The 27017-nt window shown below is 36.0% G+C and overlaps 1 protein-coding gene across 4 annotated transcripts in view; it reads left to right on the top strand.

The window, feature by feature from the left end:
* Cdh8 (cadherin 8) overlaps positions 1 to 27017 on the top strand; it is a 352592-nt gene that overhangs the window by 117353 nt on the left and 208222 nt on the right. For all 4 annotated transcript variants that reach the window (XM_035442610.1, XM_035442608.1, XM_035442609.1 and 1 more), the window contains exon 2: positions 4622 to 4916. In XM_035442610.1, coding sequence (XP_035298501.1) covers positions 4622 to 4916 — 295 coding nt within the window. The remainder of the gene's footprint in view (positions 1 to 4621; positions 4917 to 27017) is intronic.

The following is a 27017-nucleotide window of genomic DNA, read 5'->3' as shown; positions in this document are numbered from 1 at the left end:
TGCCTTTGGGTGTTCGGTGTTCATAACCTGATCTGGGTCTAGCTTAGGCATTCTTACTATTGCAGTGTTTCACTCATCAGGTACATATAGCTGTCTTACATGCTTAGGCCAACTTCAATTCATACCTGCTACTCTCCATGACAGATAGCTCCAAATCCTGGCATCTCCAAAATCCTTGGTTGTAAATGAGGCACGTCTTAACCATTGGTTTTTCACGGACTCTCCATAGGGATTCTAACTCTGCCAGATGTTGTTAGTTTACACATACTCTCCGTGACCCCTTTGATCTCGTATGTCCCATATGAGGACCATATGAGGACCATATGAGGACCATATGAGGACCATATGAGGACCATATGAGGACCATATGAGGACCATATGGGGACCATATGAGGACCATATGAGGACCATATGAGGACCATATGAGGACCATATGGGGACCATATGGGGACCATATGAGGACCATATGAGGACCATATGAGGACCATATGGGGACCATATGGGGACCATATGAGGACCATATGGGAACTCTTATATATTCCTATGTTCAGCTTCCAGCTGGAGACAAAGCCTTCCCTCTTGGACTAGCTTCTGTGTTCTGAGCCTAATGAGATACTTTCTTATTTTCCCAATGAAGCCCAAAAAATTTCACCTATACATACAGTGCTAATCTCATGTTAATTGTAGCTGATTTTTCAGATGCAAACGCTTAGGCATTCCAATGTCCAGGAAAACACACGTTTCACCTCAGTGGTACTTTTCTCCTGTGAATCAGCACTGAGTCTTCAGCCCCAAGTAATCAGCACCAACATATTCTTAGCGAAAATATCAAAATAATGATCCCTAGCTCCGTTCCCATAGAGTCCTTGCTCCCCTCTTAAATGACAAAGTCCAGGACTGCACAGTCCACATTTGCCCTCAGCACTCATACCTTCCATGATTCCACTAGGACAACTCAACAAGATCTGGACATTTTACAACACATTTTTACAACACAGTCCCCTGGAAACAACATGGTCAAGATCATCACTATAAAATCCACTTCTCTGGTAACAATTTACTATGCTCTAGCTTTATTTTTTTGTTGCTGTGATGGACACTATGACCAAAAACAATTTAAGGGAGGAAGGGCCTATTTAGCTTACACTTCCAGGTTATAGTTCATTATGTAGGGATTTCAAGGTAGGAACTCAATAGGGTCTTGTAGGAGAAACTTTGCAGGAATTGTAATTGCTGCCTTGTTTATAAGTCATTCTGATTAAGTCAATCCCTTAATTGGGAGTCCCTTCTAAGGTCTGTCTAGGTTGTGTCAAGGTGACAGTCAAAGACCATCAGGACAAAATGCATATAATATTAAGTTTCTTTGAGCACAAATATAAGTCAGAGGACATTTATCAGGAGGTTATTTCCACCACCATGCTGGTTCCAGGGATTGAACTCAAACTCTCAGGCTTGATGTCAAGTGTCTTTACTTGATTGAATCATCCCACTGGCCCAAGTTGTTTGCATTTCTGTTATAAATGGACTCATCCCATGAATAACACATAGAAGTACAGATCTGAAAAACTTATGAAATGAAAATGGTTTCAGCTTTTTCATACTCAATATGGGCACTTTTATATTTAAGTTATTTTTAGATTTATGCATTATTTCAGGTTCTAAAATGAATTATGCAGATTGATTGTTATATCCCTAGAATAACTGAAGCTCAATAAAATAGGTTAATGTCAACAGAACAGATAAATAAGAAGACCTGAATTTTACCACTATGTTTATTCATTTTTTTATCATTTAATTTTTCTTTTTTAAAATTAGTTTTTATTTAAATGAAAAACAATCATATTTTACATAACAATCCTAGTTCCCTCTCCATCCTGTCCTCCTATTTCCCCCACCAACCCCATCCCACCCCCATCCACTCCCCAGGGAAGGTGATGCCTCCCATGGGGAATCATCAAAGTCTGTAACATCATATGGGGCAGGACCTAGGCCCTTCTCCATGTATGTAGGCTGAGAGAGTATCCCTCCATAGGGAATGGGCTCCCAAAGCCCATTTGTGCACTAGGGATAAATATTGTTTCCACTGCCATAAGCCCCATAGACTGCCCAGGCTCCCCAATTGAACCCACTTTCAGGGGGCCTTGTTCCCCAGATGTCAGACTGGGGTCCATGAGCTCTCACTTGCTCAGATCAGCTGTTTCTGTGGGTTTCCCCAGAGTGGTCCTGACCCCTTTGCTCAGCATTCCTCCCCCTCTACAAATGGATTCCAGAGTTTGGCTCAGTGCCTAGCTGTGAATCTCTGCTTCTGCTTCCATCAGCTACTGGATGAAGACTCTATGATAGCATTTAAGGTAGTCATCAATCTCATTATAGGAGAAGGGCATTTAAAGTAGCCTTGCTGCTATTGCTTAGATTCTTGGGGTCATTTGTGGATCCCTCATGCCAGAATTTTAAATAACCTATGCTTTTTTTATTATTTGTAAATACAAGTGATCGTACAATCTAATATCATAACAAATTTATTAATCAGATGCTGTTGGTACTAGGAAGAAATTATGGCTTGAAATAATTTCTAGCATAAATAATAATAAGGTCAATTTGTATGTTTTATTTGTTAATCCAAAAAAGTGTGGAGAAAAGTGATACATATGAGTATCCCCTTGCCTCCAGAATGGCTGCTTTATGAACAGAAGCCAGTATGAATGATATATTATTCAAATGTTCTTTTTTAATAAAAATGCTAATGGAATTCTTAAAATGCACATAAATTAAAATGATCATAAATTAGGATTAATATCACATTAATGAATTATAATCCTTCATTCATTAAGATAAAGTGGCATTTCAATATTTGTTCTTGTTCATAAATTTAATACAATAAATGAAAGGGATACACTTTGAGATTCAATAAATATTTGATGTAATCTTATGCCTCAACTTTTAAAAATATTCAAAGTTAAAGCAGGAAATCTCAATGCATTTGGGCTCTTTGTTGTTCTTTTATGTCTTTTTCATAATCTTTTCTTTTCATTTATTGAAAAGCTAAATACAACTCAAATTGGAGGAAAAAAAAGCAATAGAGCCTGTTCAGATTAAAAGGAATCCCTGGAGCACACAATGCCTTTTGAATTTGTAGAAGTTTCCTTCCACAACACACCTACTCTTTTAAGGAATAAATACTTTATATCTCTAGGTGAAAAAATGATGACTCTAGTGGCAGTTAAATAAGAGAGTGAAACAGAAATATGTGCATCTAAGCATTATTTCTAAATGTTAATTATGAAATTTCTTCTACAAATGCAAGATTCCAACATAATGTGCATTTATTTAGATTTATCTCAAGTGAATTATTGTTTGTCTGTGTGTAAATAGTGAGCATCTTACATGCATAGTGCCCATGGAGGTTAAAGGGGGCATCAGATTCGCTGGACCTGAGGTACAGATGTTTGTGATCCATCAAGGTGTACTTGGAATTAAACCATGTTCTTCTGCAAGTAACTCTTAGCTTGTCAGCCACCTCAACAGTTTGAAAATAATTAACTAAATTAAAATTTAAATTAATTTATTTTTAAAGCAGGATTATATCTTGTATCTTGGGGGAAGCTACACATCAGAACAGTCCTGAGTCCATCTTGTGAACAAATCATAAAAGGATTTTTAAACATGGGCTTCTGCTTTTCTCAAAAGCTACCTGTCTGTAAGGCCAAAGCTTTACTTCATATTAAAACACTATAATTCAGGGGAGGAGGAAGGAGAGCAAACTGGGATTGACATGTCAAACAAGGTTGTTTCTACTACAAATCAAAAATAGAACAAATAAATGAAACACTATAATTCTGTTTAGTCAATACTCATTGATATGATCTTTGATGGATTTGAGTTCTTCTTGGACAGTTGTCATTTTCCATGAATTTCCATTCTTTTGCTTGATGATATGCTCTAGCATTATATCAGTGATAATATTTTCTACAATGTGGGGATGATTTTCTGTGCTGGAAAAATTGTTGAGAATTAAAGAAAGAAGTGAAAGTCCTAATTATATAATTTGAGTTGTTGGATTTTTTTTGTTGTTATGAATAAGTACAGCATCAATCTGACTAAATTCTTGTGTCCCTCCATTTGATCTTATCAAATATGAGCCCTGCAGAGATTATGAGCCATGTTGGCCCTCTGGTTTTAATATCTCATACTAAATACCAACTCATTTGAAATAAAAGTTAAGGAGATGTTTACATTTAAACTACTTATGGTTCTTGCCTCAATGTAGTTCATAAAAGGCAGTAGTAATAACATTGTGTGTGCATGACCGCTTTTGTGTATTCATTAGTCTAAAAACATAGATGAAATGTGCTCTCTGTACTTTGTCAGCATTTGGAAACCATTTGAGTTTATATTAAACAAATTTGAGCACTTTGTAAAAGCTGGTCTGGTGAAGTTCATTATGCTGTAGTGTAACATGCTGTGAATAAAACTATATGTTATTTGTACAGTTTTGCTAAGCAGAGACTTAGGGAGTAGTATAAAAAGAATCAGTTTGATATACAAGCAAGAGGCGGGGTTAAATAATTCAGAAGATGATTTATCTATCTCCATAACTAACTACTGCTACTTTTCATTTTAGTTACACACAGACCTGGATCCTGGAAGCAAAAAAATCAAGTATATCCTATCAGGTGATGGAGCTGGGACAATCTTTCAAATAAATGATATAACTGGAGATATCCATGCTATAAAAAGACTTGACCGAGAGGAAAAGGCTGAGTACACATTAACAGCTCAGGCAGTGGACTGGGAGACAAACAAACCTCTTGAGCCTCCTTCTGAGTTTATTATTAAAGTTCAAGACATCAATGACAATGCACCAGAGTTTCTCAATGGACCTTACCATGCTACTGTGCCAGAGATGTCCATTTTGGGTATGTATGCTTCCAATTTCACAAGCCTGTTAAGAGTCATTTTACAAATAGCTCTTGGCATCAGGGATGGTATGTTGCTGAATAAAAGACATTTATTTCCTTCTTATCTCTCATTTGCATTTCCAAATCCCTGTTCTTGGCCTAAGTTCCACAGCTCAATAGCTTTAGTCCCCTTAGTTATAGAAACTGACAGAGGAACGGTTTTATTAAAATAACGCTTTTTACACAGCAGTATTTCAATAGTCTAAATTTGTATTCCTGTCTTAGGCAAGTATTATTACTGAGACAGTTTTATCAAGATTTGTTCCAACATGTCAAGATAATCCTATTGATATTGGTTCGTGTTTAATTATTTGTTTGTATATATTCACATTCAGATAAAGGGCACAAAGGCATAGACAATGATTTATGGCTAGAGTCAGGAAGATACTGGCCTGAGCATGTGGGCAGAGTCCACAGTGGATTATACAGTCACTCCTACCAATAAGTTTCCTTTCTTATGGACAATTTACCTTAACCTTGGTGTGTCTACAAATTATTGCTGCTACCTTTCACTCACTCCTTTCTCACTTCATTCTTAGGTCAAACCCTTCTAGATCAGACCCTGTGTCTGCAAGTGGCTTATCGCTGTAGCCTGCATTTTTTAACTTTGTTAAGCAATACCTGGATTTACAATGGAAAAAATCTTCCTTATATTCCATAGATGTTTGTGTGTGTGTGTGTGTGTGTGTGTGTGTGTGTGTGTGTGTGTGTGTGTGTTTATGTGTGTATGTGTGTGAGTGCGTCTGCACACACACGAGTTTACCCACTTGAATAAAAATGCCCAAGCTCCTTATCCTGGAAGTTTTTGATGGCTTTATTTTCATTTGATCTCCTGTTCACTACCATTCTATAATGAAACTTGGGTAGAAATACCTCTTCCAGCAACAAATCAGAAGTGATTTTAATTCTTCATATCTTACCCATATATTTCTCCTGCCAGGGTTCCATTTTATCTACTTCTTGTGAGAGGAATCCTATTTTTATTTATGTTTTCTGCTCATCAAAACTGAGTGGTTTGCTCTATAGATGGCCAAAATGACACATTTTCTTGGGGGAAACTTTTATGATTTCCTAGCCATAATGCCCTCTCCTCCATCAGCACCACCATAAAAACGAAACAGACAAGCAATCAGAAACATCCCAATCTCTGCAAATCTTTTAAATTTTCAAGTACAAGCAAGAAGTGAGAAATGCTGAGGGATTTTTCTTTCTTTCTTTTTTCACATCTTGTCTGACTACTCCTTTAGTTCTAGAAATTTATCCTGTATGTTTTTTTCCTTAGATTTTAGTAAGATAGATTATAAAAACCAAATTATCAGCGCCTTAGGCATACACAATGTGCTTAATTAGTGATAAAGAGGGCAGAGGGAAACGGACAGGCCCATGTTACTCTTTCTCTCCCTTATTGCCAAACACAGCATCTGTTGCTCTAAATTATCATAGGATGCCTTTTCTGTGCATGTGAGTCACATGCCTCACAAAAATGCTAGAGAAATGTCCAGATACATATACAAATTTGAAAATTATTTCAGTTATGAAAGGTTATAAAATGTGTTGTATTTGCTACAGAATGGCATGGGTATGTGAACTGTTGTGTGTGTATACATATACATATAAATAACTGAAATAACTTTCAAATTTGTATATATATATCTGGACATTTCTCTATCATTTTTATAGCTATTATGACTGATTAATTGTTTCCACGCTTAAATACAAGGTAAAGGGCTGTTTTAATAGATTCCTCATACCGCCTGTTATTGGTGCTTTGGTGGAGGTGAAAATAAGTTAATTAATGCATTCCTCACCTTACATCTGTACTTATATGTATTTGTTTTAAGCAGTGGGTGTTTGCTTTTGTTGGATGCTAATTTCTCTGTTTAAAGGTAGCAGAGGCAGATATGCTGTTTCATACTCAAGTGTGGACTGTTCCCCTAATTTCTCATGAAGGTGACTAGGGGATGAAGGTCATCAACTGTCTCTATTTTCCACCTGTTACCACTGTTTTTTTTCACAGTGTCTCTCCACTTCTCTTCTTCTTTCATTGAGTAGGAAGTGAAAAAATCAATGCCTAATTGAAAAATTTACCAATATTAAGCTAAAATGAATGCAATTTGCCAAAATTGCCTGCCAGTTTTCAAGCTGTCAAGACAAAAATGTAGACACACACATAGTAATAAGTATACATTATATAATATATATATATATATATATATATATATATATAGCCAAAGTAATTTAGAAATATCTTACTTGTAAGCTCAATACATGAGACATGGTTATTTTATATTCTGCAGAGAATTTCATAACTTGGCGATAATTTGCTTCTATAGAAAAACTTTATTTGTCTTATTCTAATAGTGAAATTTGAAGTTAAGTTTTGCCTACATTTACTACTTCAAATAGTCAGTATTCATCTAATAATATTGTACACTGAGGTTTTAACTGTAAATGTAAGTCAATACCTGGATTGAGGAATAGCAAACTTTCTATTTTCTTTATAAATTGTTTCTTGAGTTAATAAGTTCCAAATCTGATTTCTATAGTGAGAGTGACAATACCCCCTTCTTAGGGACAATTCATCTTCCTAGTATAAAAAGTAAATCTTAGCAGAAAGTATGCTTAGAGAATTCCAATTACCAAAGTGGCCAAAAATAGTACTACTGTCCAATAGAAGTAGTTTCTTTATAACCAGTCTAGGATATACTTTTAGCAATATCATTCAATATATTGATGAATGCATGGTGAACACCATGGTAAATGAAACTAGTTCAATGACAATTATTGTACAAATTTCCATGTTAGAATGAGAATTATTTTATTTTAAATGGCATGCTAGTCAAAGGGTGCTAAAGGGACATGACGGCAGGTAGAATTTGAGCTGTTGGACATTGTTTCATTATTGTTCATTCAGGTAAAGAATACACAACACTGGAAGTCTTTTCTATTTGCTTACAGGCAAGGGCTGCTCTAACAGTGAACAATATGCATTGAAAGGTTTTCTCAGCTTATTGTGTGTGAAATACTTCTAATACTTGCCATACTACTGTGATTTTAGTACAGAGATACATTTCTCTTGTCTTTATTAGTTTTAATCAGAAAACAAGAAAATAATCACTAATATAAAGCTAGATATTAAAATAAGGAGCTTGGATTTAAGTTTAAGCATCTGTTGCTACCTCCCATGGGTTTAACCATCATGTTCTACTGATCTCTGATAACATCTCTAGAGAGTTTTGTTTATATGAGAGCAATGATAATGTTGCATATTTAGCATAGTTAATGTTATTCAAAGGTGAGTGAGCCTTTGAGGTCAGCATACTTTGCAAATTAAATTGAATATGTGACAGGAAAGTTGCAAAAAAGTTTGAGTGCAATATTACACAGTTACCAATGTATAAAATGTAAGACTAGTACATCACATAGGAATTCAATAACCATAAACATTCATTAACATCCCTGTGGTGAATGGCAGCAGCCCAACTACTGCTAACACATTAGATATAAAGACAGAGGAAAATGGATTGAGTGAACTCTAGTTTTTTGATAGTGCAAGCAGAGAATGTACTTTCTACCAAAAATTAATAAAAACCTCATGAAAATTTAGAACATGATTTAGTAAATATGTCTTTTTAAAAAGTTAAATTCCACTGATTTTCAGGGTCTTCCCACATAAGATGTAATGGAAACCAATACACTATATGAAACTAAACAGTGACTCAGTTTAAAGAAAAAATGTTATTACTACTAGGTTATTCAGATGCTTTCTTTCTGAAAAATATGTCTTTGTTATAATTCACTTTTTTTGTCTTTTTTAACATTAACATTATTCTTTGCAAATGTGCCCTTTTATGCTAACAACTTAAGTATTCTTTTGAAAAGAGGCCCATATAAAGCACATACATTTCTTAGTGATTATTATCATCTTTAATTCTAAATAGACTTAGTCTTATGGGAAAGGGGTAGATATTATCCAAATGTTTTCCTGAAACACCAGAGAATAAAATGTTGATGCTTTCTTTGTCTCCCCATATGCAGAGTAAGTCCACATCTTGTAATACCACAAAACCAACATCAAGTTTGGGGATAGAATATGAACATATTTTTGCTTTTAGAGGCAGGGGCATCATCAAAGTACTCCAGCTGTCCAAATCATGCCCGTTTTTGGTAAAGAGGAATCTCTCTAGGACTAAACATTCATAAAACCCTATTACTTGCAAGTTTTCTGCAGTCTTCACTTCCCTGCCACATACTTTATAATTCTCAACTACAGAGAAAAATGTTTTATAGCAGTTCTAAAACTTTGTCAGATATTTCCTTGGTTGAATTCAGAATGTGCCTTTTGACAATACTTTCCAAGACAAGGAAACCCCAACTCATGTGAGGTGCTCTATTTATTCCAATATTGATGACAATAACTTTGATCACTCTGCTGAGGAGGTATATGCTGTGTGTCTGCTGTGTAAATTCTATTCTTTTTGTCTTTGTGCTCGATACTTTGAGCCTTCATAAATATCTTATTTCTCATCAAACTGTGAACACCAAATTTTAACATCAATAAATTTCATATTTGAATTAATTATTAGCATGAGGAAATGCAATCATGGATTTTCTTAGTCCTCTCATTCTATGACATTTATTGTGTAGAACATTTTTCTTTCAATTTATTTATTTGCAAATTTACTCAAATTAATTTGGATATTTGGGTCTACATTTTATGTCATAGGTCATTACAGTCAATTAAAATATTTTTTGGTGATGCTCAGATTACCTGCTACAAGAACATGGAATGATTTAGCAGCTGGTCCTGGTTATTGCTTGGGCAACATTTTACCCTCTGGACCAACAAAGTATTTGAGACTCATTTTGTGGGTTTAGCTCAGTCATAGAATTAGATATTTACACAAGGAAATCCAATGCCATTTAAAGGGAACTCACCTGATATGCCAAAATCTAGATAGTAGTTTTATTATTTGTTATTCTGGAGTTGGTATTCACACACACACACACACACACACACACACACACACACACACACACAAATTTTACTCATTTGTACAGGGTTGAATTGTGCCCCTAAAAATCTTTTGTGTACTTGTCTACTCAGAACTTTACAGAGTGAATTTATTTTTAAAGAATATATTTGTGCATATGAATAGTTAAGTTCAGTTCATATTCTATATAGTTAGGCATAAATACAACTATATGTATAGGTATGTAAAACTATGTAAAGATGCAGGTGCACTGAGAGGCATATACAGGTAGATGCAGAAATACAAGGTTTGGTATCAGAAGCCAAGAAGTAGCTGAAAAAGCACATGGTGGGTGCTCCCAGGGGAAGATGAGCCTATGGACACTATGATTTCAGATTCTGGAAGTATATAAAACTAAAATTTTGTTGTTTTGAGCAAGATAATTTAAGTCAGTTTGCCATGGGAGCTATTGAGATCTAGTAAAAGCTCTGTCCAATGTACACTGTAAGTTTCTCTCTTTATTTCAACTCCAAAGGAACACAAAGAGAGGTTATTTTTCTTGCTTTCATTATCCTCAGCCCCAAGTCCTTTAAAAATCATCTGTGTATTTCTAATCATATCATTCATAAATCCTTAGACAAGTTATTTCCATGTTTCTGCTTCTAGCCACTCCATTCCTGCATAATTCTGTGCATCTCCTCTGGAAGTCTTTATTTACCTTCTTGTCTTTTATATGTAATCCTGTGTTGCAAGCCAAGTCTAATAACTTCAATATTGAATTATTCATTGGAAGACAGGAAGGAAGAGAAGAAAGTATGTAACAGTGTCTCTATTTATTTTGCTTTTGCTATATAATAGATATAAGCAATATTTTAAAATCAGTATTAAAAGTAGCCTTACTAGGAGACAATATCACAGCAAACAACATGATCCCGTGCTGACTTTTCAATCTCGAAATAAATAAATAAATAAAAAAGAAAGAGAGGAAAGAGAGGGAGAAGATAAGAACTCACAAAAAGAAAAGAACACAAAAGTAGGTGTAGTGCAAAAATGTTTAATGCATTTGAGAAATTCTGAAATTAAGTTGAGCTTATATTGTTATTTTGGCCTTTAAAATATTCACAATTATATAATTTAATATTATCTGCTCTTATAGAGATTTAGACATTATATGATTATAGAATTAATTGTTTTCAAAAATAGGCTGTATCATAGCAACAACTTTACTCAATGAAAGCCTTAAAAATACCTAATGAGAATACAAATGTTTCTATGCATGGCTACATGTTAGATTAGCATGCAGCTAAACAGAGAAATTTGCCAATTTCAAGAAGTGAATTTCAAATTATGATGATTGCATTTTACATGGCTTATATTGTTATTTTGTCATTGCCCCGTACATATTATAGCCCCAAATAAAGAATATGTCCAAAGTAATAATTGAAGAGATACGTTTAAATAAACATTAAGTGTCACAATTCTTAAAACATCAAAGGATGGTGTGTCCTGAAAAACTGATGCAAGCTTGACAAACTTCTTTTGAAATCCTTAGTGTGTAGTTTGCTTTTGTGCTTTTTCTCTCTTTGGGTAATATTCAAAAAGAATTTGGAAGCATTGCTTTTTATCCAATTTTTAATTTAAATTTGAAACAAGCTTGTTTTACATGCCAATCCAAGTTCCCACTCCCTCCCCTTCTCCCCTGCCCTCCACTAATACCCTCCCTCTCCCATACCCTTTCTACTCCTCACAGAGGGTGGAGCATTCCATGGGGGATCTACAGAGTCTGTTATATCCTTTGGATAGGGCCTAGGCCCTCCCACATGTGTTTAGGCTGAGGGAGTATCCCTCAATATGGAATGAGCTCCTAAAGTCCATTCTTATTCTAGGGATAAGTACTGATCTACTACAAGAGGCCCCATAGATTTCCGAGGCCTCCTCACTGAAACCTTTGTTCAGGGGTCTGGGGTCTGGATCAGTCCTATGCTTGTTTCCCAGCTATCAGTCTGGGTATCATGAAATCCCCCTTGTTCATGTCAGCTGTTTCTGTCAGTTTCACTAGCCTGGTCTTGACCCCTTGGAAGCATTGTTTTTTTTTTTTTTTTTTTTTTTGAAATATGCAAGGAGAGGAAGGGAAAACATATCTTGATGGATATGATTATATTTTTTGCCAGCTTTGATTCAGAGAGATGAAAAAAATGAAAACATGGGCAGAAAATCATGAGGATTGAAATAAACAGTTGCAAGAGATCCCCAGCTGCAATACCTGATGTGAATGCCAATAACAGCTGTAGTTCCAAAATCTTAGGTCAGGGTGAAGATTCCACCAATGATTCTCCATAAAGAAGCTAAATCTTCATTAAGGATGTAGAGATGTTATAATACCTGTGTTCACACACACCCACACCCCCACACACACAGAGAGAGAGAGAGAGAGAGAGAGAGAGAGAGAGAGAGATGAGTTCAATCAAAAGCAAAGTTTGAAATATCCTCATGCATTTCAGCAAATCCATATGTATACACACATAAAGTATAACTTAAATATATTCAATATGAAGTAAATTTCTAATGTTTTTCTGTTGTAAGAGTTGTCCCACAGTTGTTCAAGGTTTAAAATTTATTAGCATATATGATGCAGATCACATTTCACTATAGTTGTAGTTGTCTAAAACACTAGTCTTTCAAGAGGCATTAGACTATTTCTACATTATATGATCAATGAAACCAATCTTGGTAAAAACTAATGAGAAAATGCACATGGTTTATTTATGTAAATGTTGTAATATGTGTACCTTGAGTCATCATGTTTTTGATTCAAAATTTTTGCCTCAATTATAATAAAACTGGACAGGACAAACATACAATTCATTCTTAATACTTTCTCTAGGATGTATCTTACTAAATTCTAACTCTTATATTGATCAGCTCCTACCACTAATCTTTGCAGTATTTAAATTCCATGGTTCAAGGCTCAGTCCATAATATGTAATAAAACATAGTCTATGAATTTAGGTGACGCTACTCTGCATTTCATAGAAAAGTTTCTTGCAGTCACTTTGAAAACATATCTAATGCCACTATAATTCATCAGTTCATTCTAGACCTATGTCAATAGCTTTACATCCACTCTTGTTTCAACGTACATTTCCAAGGGAAGTTTAGTCGTTTATTCTTTGGTAATATCTTCACAATTCTTTTCAATAGATGATTTGGCCATAACTCCCCAATAAAATTTCATAAGTATTGAAATAAAAAGAAAACATGATGATTCCACATTTGGTTTTGTAGAAGTAAAATGCTTTCTTTTTTGGTTGTTTTGAGACAGGGATTCTCTGTGTAGCTTTGGAGCCTATCCTGGCACTTTCTCTGGAGGCCAGGCTGGCCTCAAACTCACAGAGATCCGCCGGCCTCTGCCTCCCGAGTGCTGGGATTAAAAGGCGTGCACCACCAACACCCAGCACTGTTTTTGTTTTACATAAGAAAATATTAACAAAAATATTCAAATGCCCACACATTAAACATGCAAAAACAGATTTTAAATCCCTGATTGTAACTCTTCAGTGAACTATGAGTGTCCCTTAAAAGATGATTTTTTTGTCTTCATTTGATTTAGAAATGCTAATCACCGTTCTACTATAATTTGAGTTAGTCTTTCAGAGGATTAAAATTAAAGTAAAAGTGGGCTCAGTATTAACAATATCAACTCAAAAAAAGCCACACTGATGATGTAGCTCAACATGAACCCTGAAATCAGGTCAGTCTTCCAGTTAGCAAGTAAAGCCTGGTTTCCAAGTTCATTCACAGCAATAGCTAATGGCTATACTTCCCCTTGTATTCCTTCTTTCAGCCCTCCATTTGCTTGTTAGAATGAATGCAAAATGAATTTATCTCAATGCTGACTCTTTATTGACCTGGAAATATTTGATTTGGTGACACACTGGTTCTCAAAATGTTAATTTATCACTGTTGCTCTCAATTTGCCATCCTTGGAGAAGTTTTCTATGGCTGGAACTTCATGTAGGGCCACTCTGAGTTCCAAAGGACAGGAGACATCTGATGAACTTTTAAGAGTGCTTGAAATACTTAAATCAGCAAATCTGCTCTTGTCATGGAATAAAAATTTTTCAGAAAAAAAAATTGACAACATAGAGGAGAGTTTGACAACCCACATAGGGATCAAGTTTGACAATCCTGTGAATCTGATTGTCTTTTGGAGGCCTTTTAATTATATACTTATTTGTTACTTAAAAATTTAAACATTTATTTGTATACATGTATACACCTATGTGATTGTATGCTACATGTATGCGGAAGAAGGCATCAGATCCACAGAGACTGGGAGCTGGTAGCTGAACTCTGGTTATCTGAAAGACACAAGATAACCTTCTTAATCACTGAGCCATCTCCTTAAATACATCTCCTTAACTCTTTCCCTTTATAGAAATTTGTATTACAGGATAAAAATGTATATTGATCCCCCAGACAAATGGTATTCACATTGTGAGTGTGTCTAGATCTCTATGAATTGGCATGGACACACATAGTGTTTTATAGGCTTATTTTTACTTGTTTCACAAGGGTTCTAAAAATTCACGAATTAAGAGGATTTGGGAAAGGACAGTTCAAAGAGTCAGCATTTCCACAAATGTGTCTGGATGGGAAATGAGTCAGCTGCATGTCAGGTCAGATACAAAACATATATCTGTGAAATTCTCAAATCTTGGCTGAAAATGAACATTGGGCACCATTGTCAGTTTATTTTGACATACTCTTCCCAGAGCCTTGCCTCTCATGGTAATGGAAGTTTTCTAGATTCTCTATGGATGTAAAGAGACATTATTTCTTTTAATTTGTTATCTAATTTTGATACAAAAATTAGGTTCAAGTGTTTTTATTCTTTGGTTGATTAGCAATCATACTTGTATAGTTTTGAGGCATGATTTCATTGTCCTCTTTCACTGAAACTTCACGTAGAGAAAATAACATTGATTTATATGACAGGGTACAGAATGCATAGAGGAGCACACAGGTGAATAGATAAGAATAGTAAAGGAGATATTTGAGGTATTAAATGTAGTCTCATGTACTAAAAGATTTAAAATATGCTGTGTGTCTTACTAAGTAATTAGGTATCCTGACAAAAGACAAAATATAGTTACTCCAGAAGGCTGTGAGTGAGAGCATATGGATCCTGGGTAATGTATGCACTCAAATGTCTTTCTTATTCTGCCAGAATGGAGTTTCATCTCTTGTTTCTGGACTCAGCATCACAGCCAGAAGAATCACACGTGCTGTTTCTAGAGGATTTTATTCAGCTTCATTTTGTTAGGAGCAACAAGAGGAGCCTTTATATCCATGTTAGACCCTGCAGATCTCAACATTGTCTACTCATTGTGATTCTTCACAAATAGGCTGAGTTCAGAAAAGACATTGTGATCACTGGGGGAGTTCAAAAATTAAAGTTAAAGCTTTGGGGCTGGAGTGAAATGGAGAACACTTGCTGCACATGCAGAGAACCTGGATTTTGATCCTAGCATCAACAGGGTGGCTCATAAACCATTTGTAACACCAGTTCAAAGCAATTCAGTAGCATTTTCTGGCCTCTGCAGACACCAGGCATGCATGTGGTATACATATATATGTACATACAAACACACATATACCTAAAATAAAAATAAAACTTTTTAAAAAGTTAAAAGTTTATGTAAAAATATTAAAATATCTATGTTATTACTTTTGAAATCCAAAGCAATCTTACCAGGATAAAAAGTAACTACTCTACCTGCTTTATATAAATCCATTATTTGAACTTAGGGATTTAGACATTTTAGGAAAGCATTGTACCAACTGAGCTATATACATCTTGTTGTATTTATTAGAAATATGTCAAGCTTCAGACAATCTGTATCCTCGACTTGCTTGGTTCTTCCCTCTACATGAATGACAATTATAGATAGGGAGGAACATAAGGTGTTCTTAAATGTAAAAGTTTACAAGAAATATAGAATAGGTGAGTACTTAACACACATGAAAATGAATATTAGCTTGTCAAGGAAAATTTGAATTTTCAGAGATGATATATGGGACATTTTTATTTCTGGCAATGCCAAACTTATATCAAGTCAAAATGTATGTGTGCCTGCACAAATTACATGTAGTCCAGGAATCATATGGATCTTATGAATGGACTCTCACTTGAGTCTTCCTGGGGAAAGGTATGGTTCATTAGATTCACACATGATATGAACACAGCTATATGCAGCACATATCTTCACATCAAGAGCAAAGGATATTTTCCTTCATCTGTCACCCAATGCTACATACATGAAAACAATGAACAAAAAAGTAAATACTTGGAGAACTAAGCATTGCAGTCAGGCTGAGGTATCCTTTCTCCTGGAATTTTAAAAAGAATATGCCTACCATTGATCTAAGAAATCAAGACTCAAGAAAGAATATTCTCAGGTTTTACATGCTGACTACAATTTACATCTTCCATTCATTTTTTTAATTCACAAATCTTATTAATGGAGGGAAGGTAAACTACCATTTTTTATGCTTTGTTCTTTATAAAATTACTATTAAACACAAATCTGTAATATAAAGACTAAAAGCAAAGGGCGACACTCATTCCTGGATATGTCTTCAGTGTAATTTCTTCTCTCCTGAACAGGGTACTCTGAAGAATGATAATCACCCTGGGCTTCTCTTTTCTTCCTTCTCTGAAAAAAAAAGAAAGCTCTTCCTGCATAATTACTAGATTTCTGATGCCATTAGGTGACAATGTAAAACATCAAACATGTCCAGCATGTTTATGGATAGTAATAAGTTATAATGTGAAATGCAGTATAAGTGCCAATGACTGATCTCAGAGCTGTTCATACAGAAATATATTCCCAAAAGACACTCTGAGAGACCTTTGTTCTGTTATGTGGTTCTTCTCCAAGTAATCAGAGCCATGTGGAAGCATAGTACCTTCCTCTCTCATTCCCCTGAATTAGCATGAACTGTACTGGTAGCTTAAATTTTTGTAAATATTAAAAACATTGGCTGCAGCTCTTGCCCTTCTTCAGGTTTTTCTACATCTCATTTTGTTTCTTGTCCTCCATATATACCTTTAAATTCTGCATTCAGGTATGTTGTCAACACAGTTAAAAACATCTCTCTTAACACCAAAGCTGAACAGGTTTGTGAGACTAGCATCAAAATCAAAAGTCATAATTACACCATTCTTGAAAACACCCTTCTTATGATGTGCAAGAGCACATTCTCTGTTCTGTTAATAATAGCTGTGTTCTCTCTCTCCCAGTGTAGATAAGTTTAGTCTGCTTTGTGCTTCAGATAGACTCATGAATATGAATGTTTTTAAGTCTGGTTTCTTTCCTCTAATTTATTGTTTTATTGCTTTTATCATGTTAATTGTCACCATCACCAACCTCTTTTTGCTCTTGCTCTGAAAGGTGACTATTATAATATTTCTCTAGGATAGTATTTTATTATACAGTTCAGTGTTACTCTGTAGGAATATTCATGTTGAGGCTGAGCCCTGTCTTAGTTAAGGTAATTATAAGTCCATCTATTCTTACCATTTTGGTATTCTTGAGGTCTCTAATCTGCTTCAAAAACACCCCATTGTTTTTCTAATGAAACTCACTTACTAAAACTATCATTTATTGGAAAGAAAACTTACTTTCTACTGTTCTATATTATACTTTCTTTTTGTTGTTGTTCCACACCCAACTGCTCTGTTTTCTCCAATTGTTATTTATAGTCAAATATAAATCATAAACATTGATTGAGTAACTAGGCAGTGAAACCACAGAGACAAATGTGTGGTTTGTAGATAAACAATGGTTAACTGTTTATATCTAGAGTCAGCAGGACTTGGTGCAAATCCCTGCAAACTCCCTTACAGAGAATACTGAATCCACCTTTAGTCCCATGAGATCTGCCTTCAGGATTTATAGCCAGTACCAAGAATGTCACTAAGTAACATGAGCTGCATCATGTTCAAGAAAACATGCATTTATATATTACTTGCATTAAGATTTTAAGAACAAACTTTATCTCCATAGCAATATCATTTGCAAAACATATGGGACAAATAATAATTACAATATGAGATATATGTACACACGTAAAATTGCCAACAACTTATTATAGTCACTACTGATGACTAAAGATGCTATTTGTAAGCTTTTATGTTTCCTAAATGTATGAGGATACTAGAAGGTATCAGGAACACTGTGCATGTAAACTAAAATAGAATTGGCATGCTGTCTTCAGTGTAATCAAATGGATTAAAAGAAGAGTAAACTGGATATAAATATGTGTGCCTATAGATTTAAAGTTAATTAGTATTGATTCCTTATGCACCTAGAGTAGAATACTGGCATTAAAACATTTTGGAAAGGAATATATCCTATGAACTGCCAGTGATTTATTATATGCAAAATGAAAACTCTTCGAATAAATGTTTTATTTTTTTTAAGTGTGCTTGCCTTAAGTGCCACATAGGCTGGTAGGAATGGCAATCTGCAATCTTGATGTTACCAAAGACTAAAAGGACCACTTTAACATAAATGATGATATTTTCATTACACAGAAATCGTAAAATATCACCCGAAAAGCTGTGTCAGATTTACATGATAAAATATTAACTAAAATCCCATGACCATATGGACCAGAATTCATTTTTATTTTATTTTTTCAGGAGAATGCTGTAGATTGTAACTTGTATCCACATGGCTTCATGGCAAGCATTTTACTTACTGAGCCAGCTCTCCAGGTCCATGACTTAAATGAGCACATGACTCTATGAAAGAGAGAGTTAGTGAGATTCATTGGTCCTAGCCTCTGAATCCTCCTTCTGTTCCTGTGACCAAGCAGTCCAGTAAGCACACACAGTCAACACTACATGCAAGTGTGTAAGCAGATGGATGAGTTTAAAAGTGTGTGACTGTTTTCCACACTCAAATGGGAACTTCCATGTCAAGTCAATTGAACGAAGGACACTTGATCAGAAAACATTTCTAAGAGTCTGCATTAAACCTTTTTTTTTGTGGTAAGAAGGATATTTTGAACCTCTACTACCTCTAACTACAGAGATATGGGCTGGGTTTTATAGAACAACCTGTCACTTTAGGCTCACTGTTTGCTTTGAACAGAAAGGTCTTCCTTGTTAATTCTAAGATTGTGCTTGACTTTGTAGCTTTGTCAATAGATCCTTACTTACTGCTGATCTTTGATCACTTTAGAAGCCAAGTGAAGATGGGAATACTTAGCAATGCGGGATCCAAGGCTATGCTTAGAAGTGCTTGAAGAGTATAACAATGGACTTGTTACTTTTTGCTTTGATCTTGCCCTTAAGTGACCAATCTTACAAACTTCTGCTTGGAAACCAGACAGTTGCTGCAATCAAGATCTTTAAACAACAGGTTAACCTTGGGAAGAGAATTACCTCTTAGACTCTAAATCTCTTTTACTTTAAAATGACATTCAAAATAAAGGATATATGAAAGGCTGTATTAATTCTCAGGGCATGCAATATTTAAAGTTTCAATTTTTTGCCAAACTTGGAGAGCTTGCTTATAGTTGTGAAATTAACCTTGGCACCATTTCTTGGCCAGCATGCTGCTTTGAGTTTATCTCAACATCAGCAAACTGTATTATTTTCTCAGTTATTAATGCTTAGAATACAGTCTTTGAATTATTCCCTTCCTAATTCAAAATAAGTAGGTAATATCCATTGCCTTTATCACAGATAGAGTCCTTACCCTTTGTTTATTTAAGTGCATTTTTAAAATTTATTATCATTATTTATAAATTCATTTTCCATAAAATACAAGTACCTCATTTTGATCTTTCACATGGGTTCCAGACTCCATCTCAAACTGCTATGTGACACACATAGTTGAGAATATGGCACCTTCATATACATTTGTGACTCTTCATGGTTAGTATCAACACATTTTTATTGTTTCCTAGTTTGTATTGAAAGACCTCAGAAGAGGTACTTTCGTAGAAGGAGACCCGCACCCAGGAATCAGCGAAACCACGAACTTTGGATGCAAAAGCAAGAGGCTTTATTAGTAGCGCTGGTACCCCGGGGCTTAGCTTTTGTTAGGCTAAGCCCCGAGCCAAGGGAGAGGGGTCCTTATATAGCTAAAAAGCACAGTGCAGAAGCGAAAAGCATAGTTACAGGGATTCTATTGGACAATTTAATGAGGTACAGAGTTATTTTAGGTCAGTATATTCTCAAGGTCTGCACCTGGTACAACAGACCCAATTCCTCCCTCCGCATCCAGATGGCTGACCTTGGGACGGTGGTTCCCCATCGGGCGGGGGGGGGGCACGGGAGCGGGGGGCGTCCTCTCCCCGCTTGGCCCCAGCCCCGGGGCACGGCGCCAGGCGGGCGGGCCTGGGTCGAGGGCCCCCGCCTGGGTGAACCGGCTTGGGAGGGAGCCAGCCGCCAGGCATGTGGGTGCGCGCGCGTACGGGAGTGTCACCGAGAGAGAACCAGCCAGGGGTCGGGGTCTTTCAGTATGAATCATCATCCCAGTCACACGGAATGTTGGTTTTTCTGCTGAGGTGATTTGTAAGGCTAAAACCAAGATTTCACCCATGATTGAGGTTTCATCTGACACTAACCTGCACAAGAATCCAGGATCAATGTGTCCTGGTTATTGCCAATACTCAAAGCTTTCTAGTTTGTTGAATTAAGGTTTCTCTCTCTCTCCTTTTTGTGACATTGATAGATGTGCATCTACCCCACTTTGTTGTTTATGCCATTTCTGTGTGACAGCTCATGTAACATAATCACACAAAACCTCCCACCTTGCTGAATCCTATTGATTCTATGTCAGTCACACACTGTAGATACTCTTATGTATCCTCAGATTCTTGAATAGCAAAAGTGATCTTTACCAAAGAAGTTTTATCCATGCCATCTCTTTGTACACTTCCAAATTCCTATTACAAATCCATGCAGCAGCTTTGAATCATTTATTATAAATACTACTTACCTGACCATGACTTGCTTATGATTAATGAGTTTCTGTGTTTCTTTATTGCCTTCTATAGTTTATCTCCACAACATTGTAGATGATGTTGTACATGCTTTATGTATTATGTAAACCAATAAACCCATACTCAAATATGCACATGACCTCAATTGTGAAGGTTTCCATATATGCCAAGGCTTTGACATGGGCAACTGTAACAACTAATCTTTCTTCCACCATCAGAGTGTTATTTAGCTTTCCTCATGTTACTTTTCCTTATCTTTTCTTCAAGTTACAATTAATTAATTGATTGTTAATATATGAACTTGACTGTAACCTTGTCCAAATGGCTTGACATAAGTCTAGCATAGCTCCTTTGTCCTGGGCTCTGCTCTGAGAGCTATGTAGAAAGAGGCTGGAAATGGGCTCTCAAAGACCTGAATGCAGAGCTTTTATGAGATTGATAAGTAATAGCAAAATGCAGAGAAATCCAAAAATTTAGTGATGAAGGGAATGTTAATGTCTCAAAGTGAGACATGTTTGTGTATCTAAATGGTTTCTCAGAGTGGGTGCTGGAATATGACTAGTAAGGAATTACTTGTACAACTATCATGTCTGTGGTCTCTGTACATGAGCCGAACAGATCTTTCAATATTCTTTTGACATTCAAGTTTTCCCTTCCCTTTGTGGTTTCTTTCTTTCTATTTTTTCATGCATTCTTAAAAATAATTTTTATTTATATTAGTAACAATCTTATTTTACATATCAATCCCAGTTCCCTCTCCCTCCCATCTTTCTATGCCCCACCCCTGACCTCTCATCCCATCCCCCATCCACTCCCCAGGGAAGGTGAGACTTTGCATGTGGCATCATCAAAATCTGTTAAATTATTTGAGAGAGGGTCTAGGCCCTCCACTGTATATCTAGGCTAAGAGAGTAGACCACGATGGGAAAAAGGGCTCCCAAAATCATTTTGTGCACTAGGGATACATCCTGGTTCCACTACCAGAGGTCCTCTAGACCGCTGAGTGCTCCTAGCTGACACCCACATTCAAGGGGTCTGGTTTGGTCCTGTGTTGATTCCCCAGATGTCAAACTGGGGTCCATGAGTTCCTACTGCTCAGGTCAGCTGTTTCTGTGGGTTTTCCCAGCATGGTATGACCCCTTTGTTAAAGTCACTCCTCCCTCTCTGAAACTGGATTCTAGGAGTTTGGCTCAGTGCTTAGCTGTAGATCTCTGCTTCTGCTTCAGTCACCTACTGCATGAAGGTTCTAGATTGACATTTAAGGTAGTCATCATTCTCATTATAGAGGAAAGTCATTTAAGGTAGGCTCTCCACTAATGCTTAGATTCCTGGTTGGGTTCATCCTTGTGGAAATCTAGAATTTCCTAGTGACAGATTTTTCTTTAAACCTATAGTGACTCCCTTTATTGATGTGTCTTTTTTCTTGCTCTCCTCTATTCATTTCCTGTGGCTAATTTCTTTAAGAATTTTTTCCTTGACTTCCCTCCTAATTTCACCCAGTCCCATGTTTTAGGCCTGCTTCTCCACCATATCTTTCTTTTATTACATTTAATTTTTTGCCATCCAAGATTAGAATATTATAGTAAGCTTGGAAATAAGTTTATTGTCTACATTGAATACAACATATTTGTGACTTATGCAGTGAAATAGAAGATCCACTGTGTTATTGATTTATTTATTACTTTATATATTTATTTTTCTTGTGGCCTGACCAATGAGCAGGGCATAGATATGAATACACAAATTATATTCAGTGTCTTAATTAGGGTTTCAATTCTGTGATTGAAAAACAATAACCATAAAACAACTTGGGAGGAAATGGTTTATTTCAGTTTATAGTTCCACATTATAGTCCATCACTAAGGGAAGTCAGGGAAGGAGTTCAAACAGGGCAGAAACCTGGAGGCAGGAGCTGATGCAGGAGTCTCAGTGATCATGTTTTCAGGCTCATTACTCATCACTTGCTCAGCCTGCCTTCTGATAGCAACCCAGGACATGCAGCACAAGGAAGGCATCATCCACAATGATCTTGGCCACAACTCATCATTGATCAATCAAGAAAATGTCCTACAGACTTGGTTACAGCCTACTTCTATGGAGGAATTTTCTTGATTATGATTTGTTCCTTCAGGATGACCCTTACTTGTATCAAGTTTACATAAATTTAGCCAAGACACCCAGATAAAAGGGATCAAAATCTTCAGGATGTATCTTACATGGCCTGTTATGAAATGAGATTTAATGCAGAACATAAAGTGATAAAAGGCATTATGTAGAGGGAAGTCAGAGAGTGGGAATTCTTTGGAGAGTGAATTGTTTATCATGCAGGCTTCTCTTTAAACATTCAAGTCCACATATCTTTTTTTCTTCTTTATACATCCAATTTATTATCTTTAAAATAAAATTCATTTACTGTTACTTATTCCTTCATTATTAATGTGTATTTCTAATACACATGTAGCAAAGATGCTTAGTGGATAGTCAGTAGTTGGTAGTTCAGAAGTAATGACAATATCCCTCACAAAATCCCCAAGCAAATATCCTACAAATAGAAACATTCAGGATTTCCATCATGTCATGATCAGGGTTTTCAACAGCATCATCATCACTACTGTGGAGCAGCAGTACACTGGGGACATTTTCTTGTTTAATTTACTTTCCATACTTCTTTCCCCATTCTTTAACAAAACGCTGATTTTACCAAGAAAATACAGATAAGTAACTGGGAATCCTACTGAAAACATGCCATGAAGCTGTGGAGAATTTCTTCCACATATTCTTTAGTAGAACAAACATGTGGTACTTCCAGCAGGAATAAAACACATATACAGAATTCCTGTGTACACTGTTGAAAATCGCAATTGCTTTAAGGTAGGCAAGGCTTCTTTCACTTCCCATTCAGACACATTACACAAAAGCCTGTGTAATTATATTTTAATACTTTCATTCAGGTGAAATCCAAAGTGTGTCAGTCTGTGGGGCCTCAGTTATTCAAGGTACTTTTTGAGTCATGTTTTTTCAGCAAGCCTTTCTGGGGATGGGAATTTGAATTCATTATCTTCACTAATATATTGCAGCTAAGTATAAAACAAGTTTTCAAGGAAACTAAAGAGTTGAATGTCTGACCAAATGGCTGGATCACTGCTCAAATGTCACCACCATGCTGTTTGCACATGTGATTTGTACAAAGGACTTAAAGTAAGCCAGTGCTTATATGTTGCTTTTTCGACTGTAACAAAGAAAAAGTTGCAAGTGATTCTTTCTAGTGCCTAGTCCTCTTAGTTTTAACTTGAGGGACTGTACTAGTTCCAAAAATATTTTCTTTTTAGTCTTGGTAGGAAACAGAGTTTTTATTCCTTTCCTCTTTTTCTTTCTTTTTTTTTTTGACTTTTATTTCTGCTGCCGTGAAAAAAAATACACTCTGACAAAAAGCAACATGGGGAAGAAAGGGTTTATTCTTTTGCACAATTCCAGATTGCATTCCATCTCTGCAGGAATGTCAGAGTGACAGAAGCTCCAGACAGCTGGTCATATGATATAGACAGACAAGAACTCAAGTCTTACAGGTTTGCTACTCAGTTAAGTTTTTTCTTCTCATCTGTAAGCCCCAGATCAGAGAAGGATACAGATCTGCATCCATGGTGGGTCTTCCCAAGGCAATTAAATCTATCAAGGCAGTTTTCATCAAATATGGCACTTGCCAACTTGATCTAAAAAATCTCTGATTGGGGTTTTCTTCTTGGGTGTTTCTAGGCTGTGTGAAGTTGGCAGAGAAAATTAGCTTTATCTTCTATACATGCAATCCTCCCTCCGGTGACCTCCTCCCTCCACCCCTCTCTTACACATACAGATTCTCTTTCTCCTTTATCTCTTATTTCTATAAGTTGCAATATCTTGAGTGTATGTGAATGGATTCGTGTGATATATACAATCTAAGATGGAAAAAATGTTTTCTTTCCAAATCAAAGAGAAAAATATGTAGAGTCTGGAATGACAACAAAAATAGCTGCTTTGACTCACAATCTCCCTGCTCAGAAATATAAATTCTATCCTGAAGGGAAATCTCTTATGTGTCTAGGATAGGCATCTTCCCATATATACACACAGAGTAAAGTCTGTGCAAAATCTTAAGTCTCCTTAAGAACTTGAGAAATCATTAATCTTGTATTATCTTTGCAAAAATGGGGCTGAGGAATTATTTATATTGTAAGCTCTGATTCAAGGCAATTCAAGTTCCAAGGGACTGAATTTCAGCAAAACCATAGAAGTCCCCTCCCACCTTCTTGAATTCTATATTTCTGCATTTACTTTATTATTCAACTGTCAGTGTCACCCATAAAACACAGCATTAGATTCATATTCCATGACTGTGATGAAATAATTTATTAATGTGGGGACTTAAAGTAATTTTTATTTTACTTCCAAGTATTTTGGGAAGGCTTTAGTCTGTGTTGGAAAGTCACTATACCATTAACAGAGGTCTAGATGAAGATAGAAAGTCCATGACATGATTATTACAATTGTCTTTGAAGATTGCATGAGATTTTTCTGTTTGTTGTTCTTGCTGCTGCTGCTGCTGCTGCTGCTGCTGCTGCTGCTGCTATGGGATTGTGGTGTATATTTTAACTCAGTAGCTCTCAGAGAAGGAAAGCAGTTAACCGAATTAGAATCAGAGTTAGTGACTTGCTTTGAGACTTTCATGCCAGTCTTTTGTTGTCAATAAACCTCATATAGGATCATCTCTAGACCCATCATGTTTCCCATTATTTTATGATGTGAATGGCATCAGAAACAAAGAAGGACAGCACAGACACAGATTCAAAGTTGACACTTGTCTATTGTGGATACTTAACACAGTCATTCATTTAAGAAGCAGAAAGAAAAACATTGTTACTATATGACTGCATATATTAAATGGTTCTACTCCTCATGGGACTATGGCATTTTTGTTCCCTGAACAATAATCTGGAGAGACAGGAACTAAGCCCTAGCAACCAGTGAGTGTTGCTGTGTTGACAAATTAAAGCATATGGGGACCTACTTCCCAAGGTTAATAGAAAACTATCAAGAAGCAAAATGCACAGGGTTGTTGGTATTAGTCATTTCAAAGCCTGAAGTATGGGTGTATCTTATAAAACACAGGCAGGAGGAGACTGATATCAAGAACCTAACATCATTAAATCTGAGGTGCGGCCTGGAAGCCATATGTTAAATGAATTGTAAAAAGTGTGTACTTTGAAGACACTGCTTTTTAAATTCTTTTTTGGGTATTTTAGCCAGTTTATATTTTCAATTGCTATACTCAGATGTATTACCATCTACTAATTCTAGAGAAAAACACAATTAGCACAAAAGCTATCTCATATCTACTGTGGAATTTACCACCCCATAAAAGCACATCTATTTACTCTGGTGACAGTTCTTTACAACTTAGTGGTAGGGTTACATAATTACTGGAGGGCCTTGAGAATACGGGGAGTTTATGAACTATATCTTTATGGGAAACTTGTAAGAAAAATGAAAACATTTCAAAGCACCCTTAGAAGAATAACAAGAATTGATGTGTTTCTCTTGAGATAATAGCCAAATCTCACAGTTGACTTTCCTATAAACTGAAAGATTTATGATCACCTTGCCAAACTCAGAAACTCACCAACTTTTTAATGCTTAGGTCTTTCTTAGGTAAACGTGTTGATCACGTCTGAGAACATCGTTGCTGTTCGCAAGGCACCCTGGTCTTCTGGTTTGAATGCTTACAAGAATTATTTGGAGGGTCATTAAATGCAGCTTTTTAGCTTCACTTCAAGATTCTAGGATTTGGTAAATCTTTAGTGTACCTGGGAGTCTATATGTCTAACACATTTCCAAGTGGTTCTAGTACTGCTCATTAGAAGACCACACATTGAGAATGACTTATACTGTGAATTACAGTGCCTTCTCTTACTTGGAGTCCATAATAATGTGCAAGAGATTTGAAAAGCATGATAAAGGATGTGTGTCACATCTTTCTGTAGTGTTCCTGGAACATTTGTATTTACAACCATATCAACATATTAGGGAA

This window comes from Cricetulus griseus, chromosome 3 (assembly GCF_003668045.3).
Source record: "Cricetulus griseus strain 17A/GY chromosome 3, alternate assembly CriGri-PICRH-1.0, whole genome shotgun sequence".
Classification (NCBI taxonomy): Eukaryota; Metazoa; Chordata; class Mammalia; order Rodentia; family Cricetidae; genus Cricetulus; species Cricetulus griseus.
The sequence above is the reverse complement of the archived record's forward strand: the minus strand, read 5'-3'. Positions and strand labels throughout refer to the sequence as shown.